Source organism: Staurois parvus, unplaced genomic scaffold (assembly GCF_062004578.1).
Source record: "Staurois parvus isolate SC_StPar_1 unplaced genomic scaffold, SC_StPar_1.0 ptg000445l, whole genome shotgun sequence".
Taxonomy (NCBI): Eukaryota; Metazoa; Chordata; class Amphibia; order Anura; family Ranidae; genus Staurois; species Staurois parvus.
In genome coordinates, this window is record NW_028318241.1 from 6,276,283 (window position 1) to 6,290,359 (window position 14,077).

General features: G+C 40.5%; 1 protein-coding gene across 1 annotated transcript in view; it reads right to left on the reverse strand.

Moving 5' to 3' along the window:
• Nucleotides 1-1,286: 1,286 nt before the first annotated feature.
• The window catches only part of LOC149453649 (interleukin-31 receptor subunit alpha-like), a 56,290-nt gene continuing 43,499 nt past the window's right edge, over nucleotides 1,287-14,077 (reverse strand). Inside the window, exons 12-16 of the mRNA XM_089688078.1 lie at nucleotides 13,078-13,224; nucleotides 8,952-9,092; nucleotides 7,060-7,153; nucleotides 4,758-4,836; nucleotides 1,287-1,906 (exon numbers count right to left, since the gene is read on the reverse strand). Of these exons, the coding sequence (XP_089544204.1) occupies nucleotides 1,472-1,906; nucleotides 4,758-4,836; nucleotides 7,060-7,153; nucleotides 8,952-9,092; nucleotides 13,078-13,224 (896 nt within the window). The 3' untranslated portion in view covers nucleotides 1,287-1,471. The remainder of the gene's footprint in view (nucleotides 1,907-4,757; nucleotides 4,837-7,059; nucleotides 7,154-8,951; nucleotides 9,093-13,077; nucleotides 13,225-14,077) is intronic.

The following is a 14,077-nucleotide window of genomic DNA, read 5'->3' on the forward strand; positions in this document are numbered from 1 at the left end:
ATCCCCTCCTTCCTAGATTGTAAGCTCGAAAGAGCAGGGCCCTCAAACCTCTCATATATTGTTTTGTTACTGTATTGTCTCATGTACTGTCCCCCACTATATTGTACAGCGCTGAGCAAACTTTTTGGCGCTATATAAACACTGTATAATAATAATAATAGAGGTAGAGGTGTGTGAAGGTGTGTGTGTGTGTAGATGTGTAGGTGTTAGGATGTGTAGGTGTGTGTGTGTAGGTATGTGTGCGCGTGTTGCATCCGCCCCTTTTACCTCGCTAACCTTTTTTTGGTATACATAACACACCTAAGGTCCTATGCCTGTTAAAGGGGACGTGTACTGAGAGGAAGATGCAGACTTCTATTTGCTGGGCTGTCATACTCATTTAATAGCATTAATGCTGTTGCAGTTTTGTTTTTTTCACTTCCTGTCTGGAAAAAATAGACTGACAACTCATGGGGCCCCCGCACAAGAGGGGATCATGGGGCTGCTGTGTCCTTGCCCAAACTCAAAAAAGTACCAGAGGCATCTCTTGGGGCCCCCTACTGACCCCGGGCCCTCAGGCAGTGCCCGAGTTTCCAAATTGTCAGTCCGCCCCTGGAATCAATTAATACGAAGCATGTTCTGATTTGCTGAGGTAGACCAGCAGACAGATGAAGTCACAAGCTCCACCTTGGCCAACTGGAGATTTCCTTGTTTTCATTGATAAAAATACAAGGACAACTCTCTGTTCTGCCACAGAAGGGCTGTGTTTAGGATCTGGTAGGAACACAGCCCACTTTACTGTTACAGAAGGCTCTGGGCTGATGTGGAAGCAGAAATACAGTGCAGCCTCTTGTGCTGCATACAGTAAACATTCATTTCAACTAAGCGGTCTCAAACTAACCTTATAAAGTAACACTTGAATGTATTTATTTATTTCAGGTACTTATATAGCTCCGTCAATTTACACAGCACTTTACATATATATTGTACATTCACATCAGTCCCTGACCCTCAAGGGGTGTACAATTTAAGGGCCCTAGCTCACATTCATACATACTTGTACTAGGGCCAATTTAGACAGGATCCAATTAACCTACCAACATGTTTTTGGAGCGTGGGAGGAAACCGGAGTACCCGGAGGAAACCCACGCAGGCACAGAGAGAACATGCAAACTCCAGGCAGGTGGTGCCATGGCTGGGATTCGAACCAACAACCCTAGTGCTGCCAGGCGGAAGTGCTAACCATTTAGCCACTGTGCTGCCCTATACAAAGAAGCGCCTGGTACAAAAGTTCATCTCACTTAAAGGACTTTTTGAAACTTTTAATAGTTAAGAGCATCAGACACAGCCAACGTATTTGGGGGGCACCTTCCCCCTTCTTCAGGACTTGGCCAGTTGGTGTTAATAGGATCACAGCAGAATACACAAAGGGACCTGTGGCAATGCAGCTAGCTGTGTGTTATAAAGTGACAAGAAGCATGTGTAATTGCTTTTAGCTACTGACAAAATGTATGGTCTCCCTGCTGTTGGCAGAGTTTTTCAGATATGGGTTCACTTCAGCAAGAATGTCTCCACTCAACTGCTCTAGTTCCAACACATGGTGGGTCTCCTGGATTTCACAGTGCATGTCTCCTGAGGAAGATATTAGTGAGTTGTAGCTGCTGGCCATTGAACATGAAGTAGACTGTAATAATGGCATACTCTCTAACAATTCATGATGGAACTCTGTGATGGCATAGTGCACCGGAGAGGAATCCTCTGGGGAAGTCCTTGAGTCGGTGCTACCCACTGTGTCAGCACTTAGACGCTTTCTACCTTCTTCATCCATAAGGAGAGCTTTTTCATTAATGTAAGCAGTGTGCAGAACCTGAAGGTCCCCTGCGTGGAACGCGCCATCATTCTCTTCTGGATTCACAAGAAGAGCAGCCTGCAATGAGAGATGATAGTCATAACAATGAGCCAAACCTCCTCTTCCCATCCTAAATCACTGAGAACCAATGCTGACTGATACAGTGAAGGAAATAAGTATTTGATCCCCTGCTGATTTTGAATGTTTGCCCACTCACAAAGAGATGATCAGTCTAAAAATCGCATGGTAGGTGTATTGTAACACTGAGAAACAGAATAGCAATAAAAAAATTCAAAAGAAATGCATGTCTAACAAATTATGCACTGATTTCGTGAAGGAAATAGGTTTTGTGAAGGGGATCAAATACTTGACTTTGTGATTGCCAACAAGGGATTTGCCACCAAGTACTGAGGTCAGACGTTTCCTGTAGTTGGCCACCAGAATTGCACACACCTCAGGAGGGATTTTGGCCCACTCCTCTTGGCAGATCCTCTCCAAGTCGTTATGGTTTGGTGGCTGACATTTGAAAATCTGTGGAGGGAGCTGAAAGGTCGAGTTGCCAATCGGATTAAGGTTTGGAGACTGGCTAGGCCACTCCAGGACTTTAATGCGCTTCTTCTTGAGCCACTCCTTTGTTGCCTTGGTCGTGTGTTTTGGGTCATTGTCATGCTGGAACACTCATCCACAACCCATTTTCAATGCCCTGGCTGAGGGAAGAAGGTTCTCACCCAAGATTTGACAGTACATTGCCCCGTCCATTGTCCCTTTGATGCGGTGCAGTTGTCCTGTCCCATTAGCAGAAAAACACCCCCAAAGCAGAATGTTTCCACCACCATGTTTGACAGTTGGGATGGTGTTCTTGGGGTCAAAAGCAGCATTCCTCCTCCTCCAAACACAGCGAGTTGACTTGATGCCAAAGAGCTCAATTTTGGTCTCATCTGACCACAACACTTTCAACCAGTCCTCCTCTGCATCATTCAGATGTTCAGTGGCAAACTTTAGATGGGCCTGGACATGTGCTTTCTTGAGCAGAGGGACCTTGCGGGCACTGCAGGATTTCAATGCTTGTTGGCGTAGTGTGTTACTAATTGTTTTCTTGGTGACTGTGGTCCCAGCTGCCTGGAGATCATTGACAAGATCCTCACATGTAATTCTGGGATGATTCATCACTATTCTCATGATCATTGACACCCCACGAGGTGAGATCTTGCATGGTGCACCAGACCTAGGGAGACTGACAGTTGTTTTGGGTTTCTTCCATTTGCGAATGATTGCACCAACTGTTGTTACCTTCTTACCAAGCTGCTTGGAGGTAGTTTGGTAGCTCAGTCCAGCCTTGTGTAGGTGTACAATCTTGTCCCTGACATCCTTGGACAGCTCTTTGGTCTTTGCCATAGTGGAGAGTTTGGAATCTGATTGTTTGATTGCTCCTGTGGACAGGTGTCTTTTATACAGGTACCAAAATGAGATTAGCAGCACTCCCTTTAAGAGACTGCTTCTAATCTCAGCTTGTTACCTGTAGGAAAGACACCTGGTAGCCAGAAATCCTGCTGGAAGATAGGAGATCAAATACTTTTTTTCCTCATGAACATGCAAATCAGTGCGTAGTTTAGACATGCATTTCTTTTGAATTTGTTGTTACTGTTTGTCTTTCTGTGTTACAATACGCCTACCATTCGATTTGTAGACTGATCATTTCTTTGTGAGTGGGCAAACATTCAAAATCAGCAGGGGATCAAATACTTACTTCCTTCACTGTATATTGGCAAATGCCTCCTTGCCAGCATGACTTGCTGTGTGGATTTCCTCACAGGAACATTGGTGATTTAAACAAACCCAGTTGCCAGACCAATCATTTGAACAATACATGATCATTTAACATTTTATAGAAGTTATTTCCTTGTGAAAACCTGCCTTGCACAGACATCCAAAAGCCCTGAGACTGCTGCTGGGCACTATCATCCTGGATGTGAAGTCAGCTGTCACTCAAGTGACACACTATAGTATTCCCTTTCCCCCTCCCTCATCCCCTCGCTGCTACATAAAAGGTTATGTAGGGAGGGGTCGGAGGAGCTGGGTCACCACAGACTGTAATTAGACACTCCTAGAGAAGAACGCTATGATGGGCATGGAGGCAGGAGGAGGGGACTGTAGTAAGCAAATGGAGAAGTCAAATTTACTAGCAAGTTCACATTGTGAGTCATTAGAAAATAATTCATGGAAAGGAAAAAAAAAACTGCAAGTAAGCATTTAAAATGCTTGATGTGTCTGTGCTTTTAGTTTTTTTTTTTTTCTGTGCTTGGTTGCTGACAGTTTCTAATCACAGACTGATCTAGAAAGGTTTCATGTTTATGAGACCCAAGACATATCTGTTGGTACAGCTGGAGGATGGGGTTGATGTAAAGAAGTCTGGCTAAATTCATTTCAACAATGCTGCAGAGAATTGTTGCATGACAATTAACGGCAGAACCTGTCACGTTCATATCTTTTCATTATTTCAATACTCTGATGTCATTCATTGCACATCTTCTCAGGTCCTACCAGGGGCGGACTTGACCATTAGAGCACTCGGGCACTGCCCGAGGGCCCAGGGTCAGTAGGGGGCCCCACGAAATGCCCCTGGTACCTTTTATAGGCTTTTTTGGGTGTGCTTTGAGTGTGGTCAAGGACACAGGGGCCCCATGATCTGTCAGTCCTCCCCTGGGTCCTACTAGGGTCATGGAAACCAAATGTGCCAAGTTCTCTATACAAGCTTTCTGCTAATAACATGATATTCTCTAACTGTAATATATCTGCAGAACAAAATTGGGCTAAAATGAAACAATGTAATTGTTCTCCATCGAGTAGGACAGAATTACTGTACATTCCACAAGGAAACAAAGATAGCTTTATTATGGTTCAAGTGAAATGCATAACATCTGTAACTTACCTTCACCCAATCTGAAGACCATTCAGTAATGCTACTGTGTGCTGGGTCAGGAACATCTGGCCACAAGAGATGTTTGATCCTGCAATGTAAATTATTTTAGTATTGATGACGTTTTAAAATATTCTTGAGTGGGTTCTACTGAGAAAAATCTAAATGTCAACTAAAGGCTTTACTTTCTAAACTAAAGGTTTACGTTCTCCCCTAAAGGATTGTTCACACTTAACTACATTTCTAACGCTTACCAAGCGCTCCTATAGCATTAGTATAGGCATTAGACAGGCGTTAATAAGCTTTACTATGAGCAAAAATGTAAAAAAATTAGACTGGCTTTTTACAAGCGTTAAAAAATGCTCCCCAAACTCCCTATGTGCATTTTCGAAGCATTTTTTTAGTGCCTTACAAGTGTTAAAACCACAGCACAAATGCCTATAATAAACTGTAATGTTACTAAAGTGCCTCAACTGCACTGCAAATGACCCGCAAACTCCTGCCAGTGCATTTGTGGAGCATCACTATAGAATTGAATGGGAGGCATTGAAAGGCTTAAAAATCTCCCTGACTCAACATGAGGCTTCAATACTCAATTCGATACTAACGCTTCATGTTCTGATAATGTGAAGAGCACTGTGTGCTGCCCATAGTAGCATTTGCATAGGTGTTTGAAAGCAGGTGTTTGAGGGGCCTTTTTAACACTCCTCAATGCCAGTGTGAACTAGACTAAGTGATACAATTTTACCTATACACACACACACACACTATATTGGCAAACGTATTGGGATGCCTGCCTTTACCCTTAGTCTGTAGGGTTCAATATTGAGTTGGCCCACTCTTTTCAGCTAGAACACCTTCAACTCTTCTGGGAAGGCTGTCCACAAGGTTTAGGAGTGTGTCTATGGGAATGTTTGACCATTCTTCCAGAAGAACATTTGTGAGGTCAGGCACTGATGTCGATCATGAACGCCTGGTTCCCAGTCTCCACTCTAATTCATCCCAAAGGTGTTCTATCGGATTGAGGTGAGGACCAGTTAAGTTCCTCCACCCCAAACTCACTCATCCATGTCTTTATGGACCTTGCTTTGTGCACTGGTGCGCAGTCATGTTGGAACAGGAAGGGGCCATCCCCAAACTGTTCTCACAAAGTTAGGAGTAAGAAATTGTCCAAAATGTCTTGGTATGATGATGCCTTAAGAGTTCCCTTCACTGGAACTAAGGGGCCAAGCCCAAGCCCTGAAAAACAACCCCACACCATAATCCCCCCTCCACCAAACTTTACACTTGGCACAATGCAGTCAGGCAAGTACTGTTCTCCTGGCAACCACCAAACCCAGACATGTCCATTGGATTGCCAGACAGAGAAGTGGGATTCATCACTCCACAGAACACGTCTCCACTTCTCTAGAGTCCAGTGATGGCGTGCTTTATACCATTACATCCGACACTTTGCATTGTACTTGGTGATGTAAGGCTTGGATGCAGCTGCTCGGCCATGGAAACCCATTCCATGATGCTCTCTATGCACTGTTGTTGTGCTAATCAGAAGGCCACATGAAGTTTGGAGATCTTTACCTGTTGACTCTGCAGACAGTTGGCAACTTCTGCACACTGTGCACTTCAGCATGCACTGACCCCGCTCTGTCATTTTACGTGGTCTACCACTTCGTGGCTGAGTTGCTGTTGTTCTCAGCTGCTTCCACTTTGTTATAATACCACTAACAGTTGACCGTGGAATATTTAGTAGCAAGGAAATGTCACGGATGGACTTATTGCACAGGTGGAAACCTATCACTGTACTATGCTTGAATTCACTGAGCTCCTGAGAGCGACCCATTCTTTCACAAATTTTTGTAGAAGCAGTCTGCATGCCTAGGTGCTTGATTTTATACATCTGTGTCCATGGAGGTGATTGGAACACTAAAATCCAATGATTTGGAGGGCTGGCCCAATACTTTTGGCAATAGTGTGTGAATATATATATACACACACACTATTTTTTTTCTTAGAAACGCTTCTGCATAAAGTATTTACATAATGTTCCATGTGGATATTACTTGTGTGTATTTTATAGAGATATGTGAAATTGTACACCTACAAAGATGGTCAAAAAGGACAACACATTGGGTGACCTTTGGGGGAATTTGATAGCATGACTCTCAATCAGCTTAATGTGTATCCAGACCCATCAGTTACAGTGGAACCAAAGGCAAAACTTTGTTCATCTTGGAATAGAAATGGGGTTTTGTGACCCCTGTCATTTTTTTTTTTTTGCTGCTGTTCAATCCGACAGTGTTATACTGTAACTTACACTTCTTTCTTGCATGTATATGCAATTCCAAACACCACGAAAAGCATTACAAGTACTCCGATTATTCCAATAATGTGGCCAAAATCTTCACTGTCTAAACCAAAAAGGAGAATAAAAGATATAAATAAATACTGTTATAGTAAAGTGTATCTAAACTAACAATCTCTCATTTGCTCCCTTTTGGTTGTTTAAAAATACAACTGAAAGAATTTTGGTATATCTGTTTGATAAGTGCAAAAGAAGAGAAAAACTCTTGATCTTCATAGATACTCATGGAGGTTCTGTGTCTTCTCAACTCTCTGTTGTCTTATTGCAAAGAGTACACCTAGTTCTCATCTTGGTGTGTATAATGATTAGCCTTTATGTTGTAGCTAGTTGAGTTAAGACATACCATAGCAGGAAACGGCTGAGATTCAATCCATCTAAGGTTGGTCCACTGCCACATCTATTGGCCGACTTCAGTACAATCAGCCTGTCAGATTTTTTTTCATGTGATTACTACTGGTGGATATAGACACCAGGAGTGATTATTGTGTTCTGTCGGCAGAGAAGGCTCCCCCACAGCAGAACACAATAGGGGATTAACTGTGTTGATAAGGGAACATTGCATAATCTATGGGCTGCTTAAGAATGGTTGATAAGTATAGCAGAAGACGTTGGGTAGGGCTGACACACCTGGTGTGTTTGTCAGCTCACAACAGGACTTAGGAGTTGAGTGCAATAACCGGTTATATCATTTCTGATAAGGTAAAAACGCACATTGGATCGCCAGTAGCACTTCCTGGCACACTTATATGAATGCCTAATACAATTTAATCCTTTGTAGGTGCAATTTTACCTATTTTTAAGCTCACAATAAATGGTGTTTCACTATGGGAGGCTTCTCTTCTGCAAATAGTGGGTGGTTCTTGGAGGACTTTGGAGACAAGTAGAGTTAGTGATCAGTAATACCTGAGGCTACTTATCTGATTGACCATATGGTTCCGGCAGCACACCGATTCTACTCCTGGAGGTGTATAATAAAAGGCGCTATTTGACTTTCGTGTATAAACAAGGAGTCAATTATTTCTGGTGAGTATGGTACATACTGGCACTTGATGAAGAGGAGCACATATTGATACAAGCTTGTCACATTTGTGGGAAAACACAGAGCACTGCAATTAATTTGGATTCTATATTTGGACTGTTTATGAACGTTTTATATACCCTTTGGTGTGAGCACTGTTTTTGTTTGTTTTGTTTCACTTATAACCTTTTTGTTGCTTTGTCACAACAGCTGCACTTATAAGCGAACAGGGGTTTCACATACATATTTATCCATTAGCACGGGTATTTTTTTGTTTTAAAGACCAAGATCTGAATCAGCTCCCGAGCAAACAATCCTGCTACAGAGAACCCAGTAAAAAATGTAACGGTTACCTGTGAAATTCCAATAATGATTCTAAAAGACCAAGATCTGAATCAGCTCCTGAGCAACCAATCCTGCTACAGAGAACCCAGTAAAAATTGTAACGGTTAACTGTGAAATAATGATTCTTAAAGAATCAAGAATAATTCTTAAAGACCAAGATCTGAATCAGCTCCCGAGCAACCAATCCTGCTACAGAGAACCCAGTAAAAATGTAACGGTTACCTGTGAAATTCGAATAATGATTCTGGGACATTAGCAGGATTTCCTATACACTCTAGAGGTGGGTTTACAGCACATTGCCTAGCTGTATTTGCAGCTTTCCCATGTAACTAAAATTACAGCAACTGATAAACCCTGCGTTAGTGTTAAGAAAAGTGATCATTACTTGTATAGAAGTATTCTGGAATACAGGTTCTGCTATGTGGAGTTCATATACAGTTGATCTGTTGCATTGCACAAATATGTCATTGTAATAACTTACTGTATTTAAGTGTAGTGAAGTGAACGCGGTGTCCGCTTGTGTTCCCGGCTTGGGTGCTAGCTATCACAAAGGCAGTGTACAAAGTTTCCGGCTTCAGGGTTTGTAAGGTGTATTCGTACACATCACTGCTCACTGTAGCAACTAAAAAAAACAATCACATTTACACTTAAAATGACATTCATATTCGCTCCACATTATTAATGACAACTCCTTTACAGCACTTATTTGGATCCATTATATAGCCCACTAATGCACATTCTTTAGCAGCCTTGCTTTGGGCTCATTACATGTATGCACCAGATGATCGTGTTTGAAATCTCTCACAGTTGCAATCTGCCTTACTTGGGGTATTTAGAATTGTGAATAAACTCCTCACTGGTGAAAAGAAGAGTAAATGGGACTTTAAAGGTATAGTGTTGCGCTCCCAATCCTAAAATCAATATTTAGTTATTTGAATATGATCTCCATAATAAAGATCACAATAATTAAGAATGATGTGTGCAAATAAACATAAATGCTAATATTCTTAAACTTTGAATTAATACAAGTAAATTATGTGCATAAAAAATGATCAATAACAATAAATCACTAGAAAATATAAAAAATAAAAAATAAAATATAAAAAATAAAAATAAAGATAATGTCCCAAAAAGTGACTTTGTGCTGGAAAATCTTCAATCTAAAATAATTATAAATCGGTGACTGCTTGTGAATCCTCCCTCTGTGAAGATGTGCGCTCACCTCATAAGAAGCCTGCAATTAGGCTATAAAAGCTTGCGGTTCACCTCCTTTGGAACCTACTAGTTTAGGACTCCTGCTTGAAGATAGGATGAATCTCCTCTCCAGAGGGTGCAACTCCTCTATACTTTCATCTCCATGTGATTCTCCACATATAAAAAAGATCTCGACATGGTGCTTTATCTTTTATATAAGTATGCCTTTTATTTGCTTATGATATGGCACTCACATATAAAGTGTGCGGATAGTGGTAGCACAATTACAATCCCAAACCGCCGCTGATTGTCGGAGCTGTGTACTCGTGGTCCGGCTAGCAAACTGACTCCCTCCGAGTGACGTTGCAGTCCCACCCCTAGGGGTGGGACTGCAACGTCACTCGGAGGGAGTCAGTTTGCTAGCCGGACCACGAGTACACAGCTCCGACAATCAGCGGCGGTTTGGGATTGTAATTGTGCTACCACTATCCGCACACTTTATATGTGAGTGCCATATCATAAGCAAATAAAAGGCATACTTATATAAAAGATAAAGCACCATGTCGAGATCTTTTTTATATGTGGAGAATCACATGGAGATGAAAGTATAGAGGAGTTGCACCCTCTGGAGAGGAGATTCATCCTATCTTCAAGCAGGAGTCCTAAACTAGTAGGTTCCAAAGGAGGTGAACCGCAAGCTTTTATAGCCTAATTGCAGGCTTCTTATGAGGTGAGCGCACATCTTCACAGAGGGAGGATTCACAAGCAGTCACCGATTTATAATTATTTTAGATTGAAGATTTTCCAGCACAAAGTCACTTTTTGGGACATTATCTTTATTTTTATTTTTTATATTTTATTTTTTATTTTTTATATTTTCTAGTGATTTATTGTTATTGATCATTTTTTATGCACATAATTTACTTGTATTAATTCAAAGTTTAAGAATATTAGCATTTATGTTTATTTGCACACATCATTCTTAATTATTGTGATCTTTATTATGGAGATCATATTCAAATAACTAAATATTGATTTTAGGATTGGGAGCGCAACACTATAGATTTATTTTTTGCGGTTTATCACATTGGTAGTTATGTGTTAGAGGTTTGCGATCCAGCATTAGAGTGTATTAATAAGGAGTTTTTGTTCATTTTCTGGCTCGCAAGATATTTATAATATTTGGGACTTTAAAGGTGCCATAAAAAATGAGAAAAACTAAAACTAAAATTTATAACGTTTATTACAATCATTTAAAAGAATACAATTTGAGTGTCCCAAACTTGATATTTTAGTCAGTGTTATATATTCGGTGCAGCAATTCTCAACATGTTTCGCCTGATTAAGGCTTCTTCAGGTTGTTTGCTGCCACCATCCCCCTTCATATTTCTAGGTGAACAACTGAGGTAAATTTGGCATTTTTTCATTATTAATATTCACAATATTTCTAGGGTGCTTTGTTTTCACCCCTTTATTTTTCTTAAGTTATTATATTTTTTTGGTTCAGTTTTCCATTTGGACAGATATTTTTGTCTCTTTGATGCAATGCTAGCAATATGACGGTGATAATTAGTGCCCACTGAGCAGCTATTTGTTTGATATACTTCCATCTCTAAAAGATATATTGTTATTGCCTAAATCGGTTGAGTAAATATGGGGACTTTGTGAGTGGCAGTTGATGTAATTCTTGTATATCTTTACAGTGAGCCTATATGGGCTATTCTATCAACCATCCAAGTTGTCTCTGTGTCCAGGCTGATATAAGAACTTTTTGTTTCTTTAAACCACACGCTAAGTGTTTCGCATATCCAAGTGCCCCATCGAACCAGTCATGAAATAGCTGGTAAGTTGCCCTTCAATGATTTTTGAGACATTCACTTAAAATATAGCATATGTACGATTACATATTTTCAATTCATTGATTCATATACTTATGTTTTTCAATCTGTTTAACACGTTCATTATCATATTTTGTAACTTTGCATGATTTGTTGTTGTAGGTGCTACAAGCAATATCTCCTGAAGAAGCCTTAAGTCCCATTTACTCTTCTTTTCACCAGTGAGTTTATTCTCCTCCTCTTTTTATTTTTTTTCTTTATATCCCCTCTTTCTTTTTCTTGATATTGTTATGCCTATTGGGATGTGGTACCTTTGAGCTCCCCTCTGAATTTCAGAATTCTTGTCTTTGTGAATAACTTAGCAAACACTGGCCTTTTTACTATGACACAACACATACTAGAGAACAATATGTAAGAAAGGCTGACCAATCAAATATTCACTGGCAAGGTCAGTAATTAGACACTAGTGATAATTGTGAAGCATATGGGTTTGAACAAACAAAAGGGAGATCTTTTAGCAACTAACATCTACCGCATCAGCCATGGTAGTTTCCCAACATGCTGAAAATCTCTGCAGCTAACCATGTGCATCCTTTTTCCCACAGAAAGAAAAAAAAAAAAAAAAAAAAAACTTTTTTGTACAAGGATCAAAAAAAAAAAATAGTTCTCATAAAGTTATTAAAGTCAGGAACGGTATGGATGCACAGTGGTCACTGCAAGCACAGGCAGGATCTCCACTCACCTGACAAATTTCATCAGAGATCTGCCTCTGAATGGCAATGTATGCATTCACTTTGATATGAAGCTTTTGTCTTTAAAATAACTATGGGATTCCAATATATTTTACATAGCAAAGCTGATCCAGCTGTGAAAATCTCCTCGTCTACTAACATAGAACAAGATTGTGTACTGTATGTGTAATAAAAATACAATAATCATTTGTGTATATAGCTTTGCACAGTCATGTTAGGTACAATTATAGGAAAACAAAAAGATCACTAAATAATAATTTCTTGCCCATGCTATATACACATAAGGGTTGGTTTGCTAAAGGCAAATAGGCTGCTTATTTTGCAAAGGAATTTTCTCCAGCACTTAGTGAATGAGGTTCAACTCTGCTAAATGGTTACCATATTTACTAAGCTAAAGTAAAATTCCCTTGCAAAATGTCTGTGTCTAAATAACATGGACAAGTAAATATTATTTAGCAATCTTTTTGTTTTGTTATAACTGTACCGTACATGACTGTGCAGAGATATCACCATGATTACTGTATTTTTTTTATTATAAAAAGATTATTTTATTTGTAAATGAACCCCATAGTGATAAAATCTTCACCACATCTAAAAAGATACATACAGGAACACACGATCCATAATGACATAAGAAATGATTAATAATGTGCAAAGTGCAGTAGCCTATAGCAACTCAATTCTGTTTCCAGTAGTTAAGCCAGGGAAAGATTCATTATTTTTGTTGCCTTCCATCTAAAACACACCCGGTAGCATTGCACTAGTCCACTATCCCTCAAATACCTACTGAATGCATTGAGTTTGTATTGATAAATGTTCTTACCGGATTCATGTCCATTGAGAGAATTGTAAACAACACTAAATGAAGTTAAAAAGCCATTGGCGTCATCTTGTCTGATTGGATCCCATTTGATTGTTGCTTCTGTTTCTCTTAGGTTTACTACTGTGGTATTAGGGCCATGGAGTGGAGCTAGAAGTAATAGTTACAAAGGATTATTCAGTGATACAAAGTAGGTGGCAACTACCCAAAAATGAATTTCTGCTAAGAAACCCACAGTGGAAATGTAGTTCCTATACAAGGTGTGTTAAGGCCAGGGGTGTATTTACCACAAGGCAAGCAAGGCACTTGCCTAGGGCAGCATTTTTCAGGGGGGGCAGCATCTCTCCCCAGAAGAAAGGATGAAAGAAGGGATATGCACACTGTGGGAACCAGGTGGGATCCGAGAGAGGCTGCAGGCTATATGATGGTTTATGTAGAGTCTGACTCTTGTCTGGAGCTGTAAAGATGAGTGTCTCTCTATTGCGGAGTGGTGTTGATCGGTGTCTTTGGGGGCAGACGATTTTTGTATTGCCTAGGGCAGCACAAAACCTAAATACACCACTGGTTAAAGCTGTCTCATAATTAGCATCATAATGATAGCTAAGCATATCGGCATGGATGTCACTCCTCTTCCTCAAACTCAACTTTTCCAAAACTGAGCTCTTAGTATTCCCTGCAGCCCCTGCCCCCTCCCCTGGCTTCTCCATCAAGATCAACACCACAACCATCAGTTCCTCCCCTCATGCCAGGGTACTAGGTGTAATCCTAGACTCCCATCTGTCCTTTCAGCCCCAAATCCAATCGCTGTCCAAATCATCTAGACTTCACCTCCGCAACATCTCCAAGATAGGCTCGTTCTTAACCTCGGAAACCACTAAGTAACTTATCCACTCCCTTGTTATATCTCGACTTGACTATTGTAACTCCCTCCTCACTGGCCTTCCTCATCGCAGGCTATCCCCTCTTCAGTCTATCATGAATGCTGCTGCCAGACTCATCCACC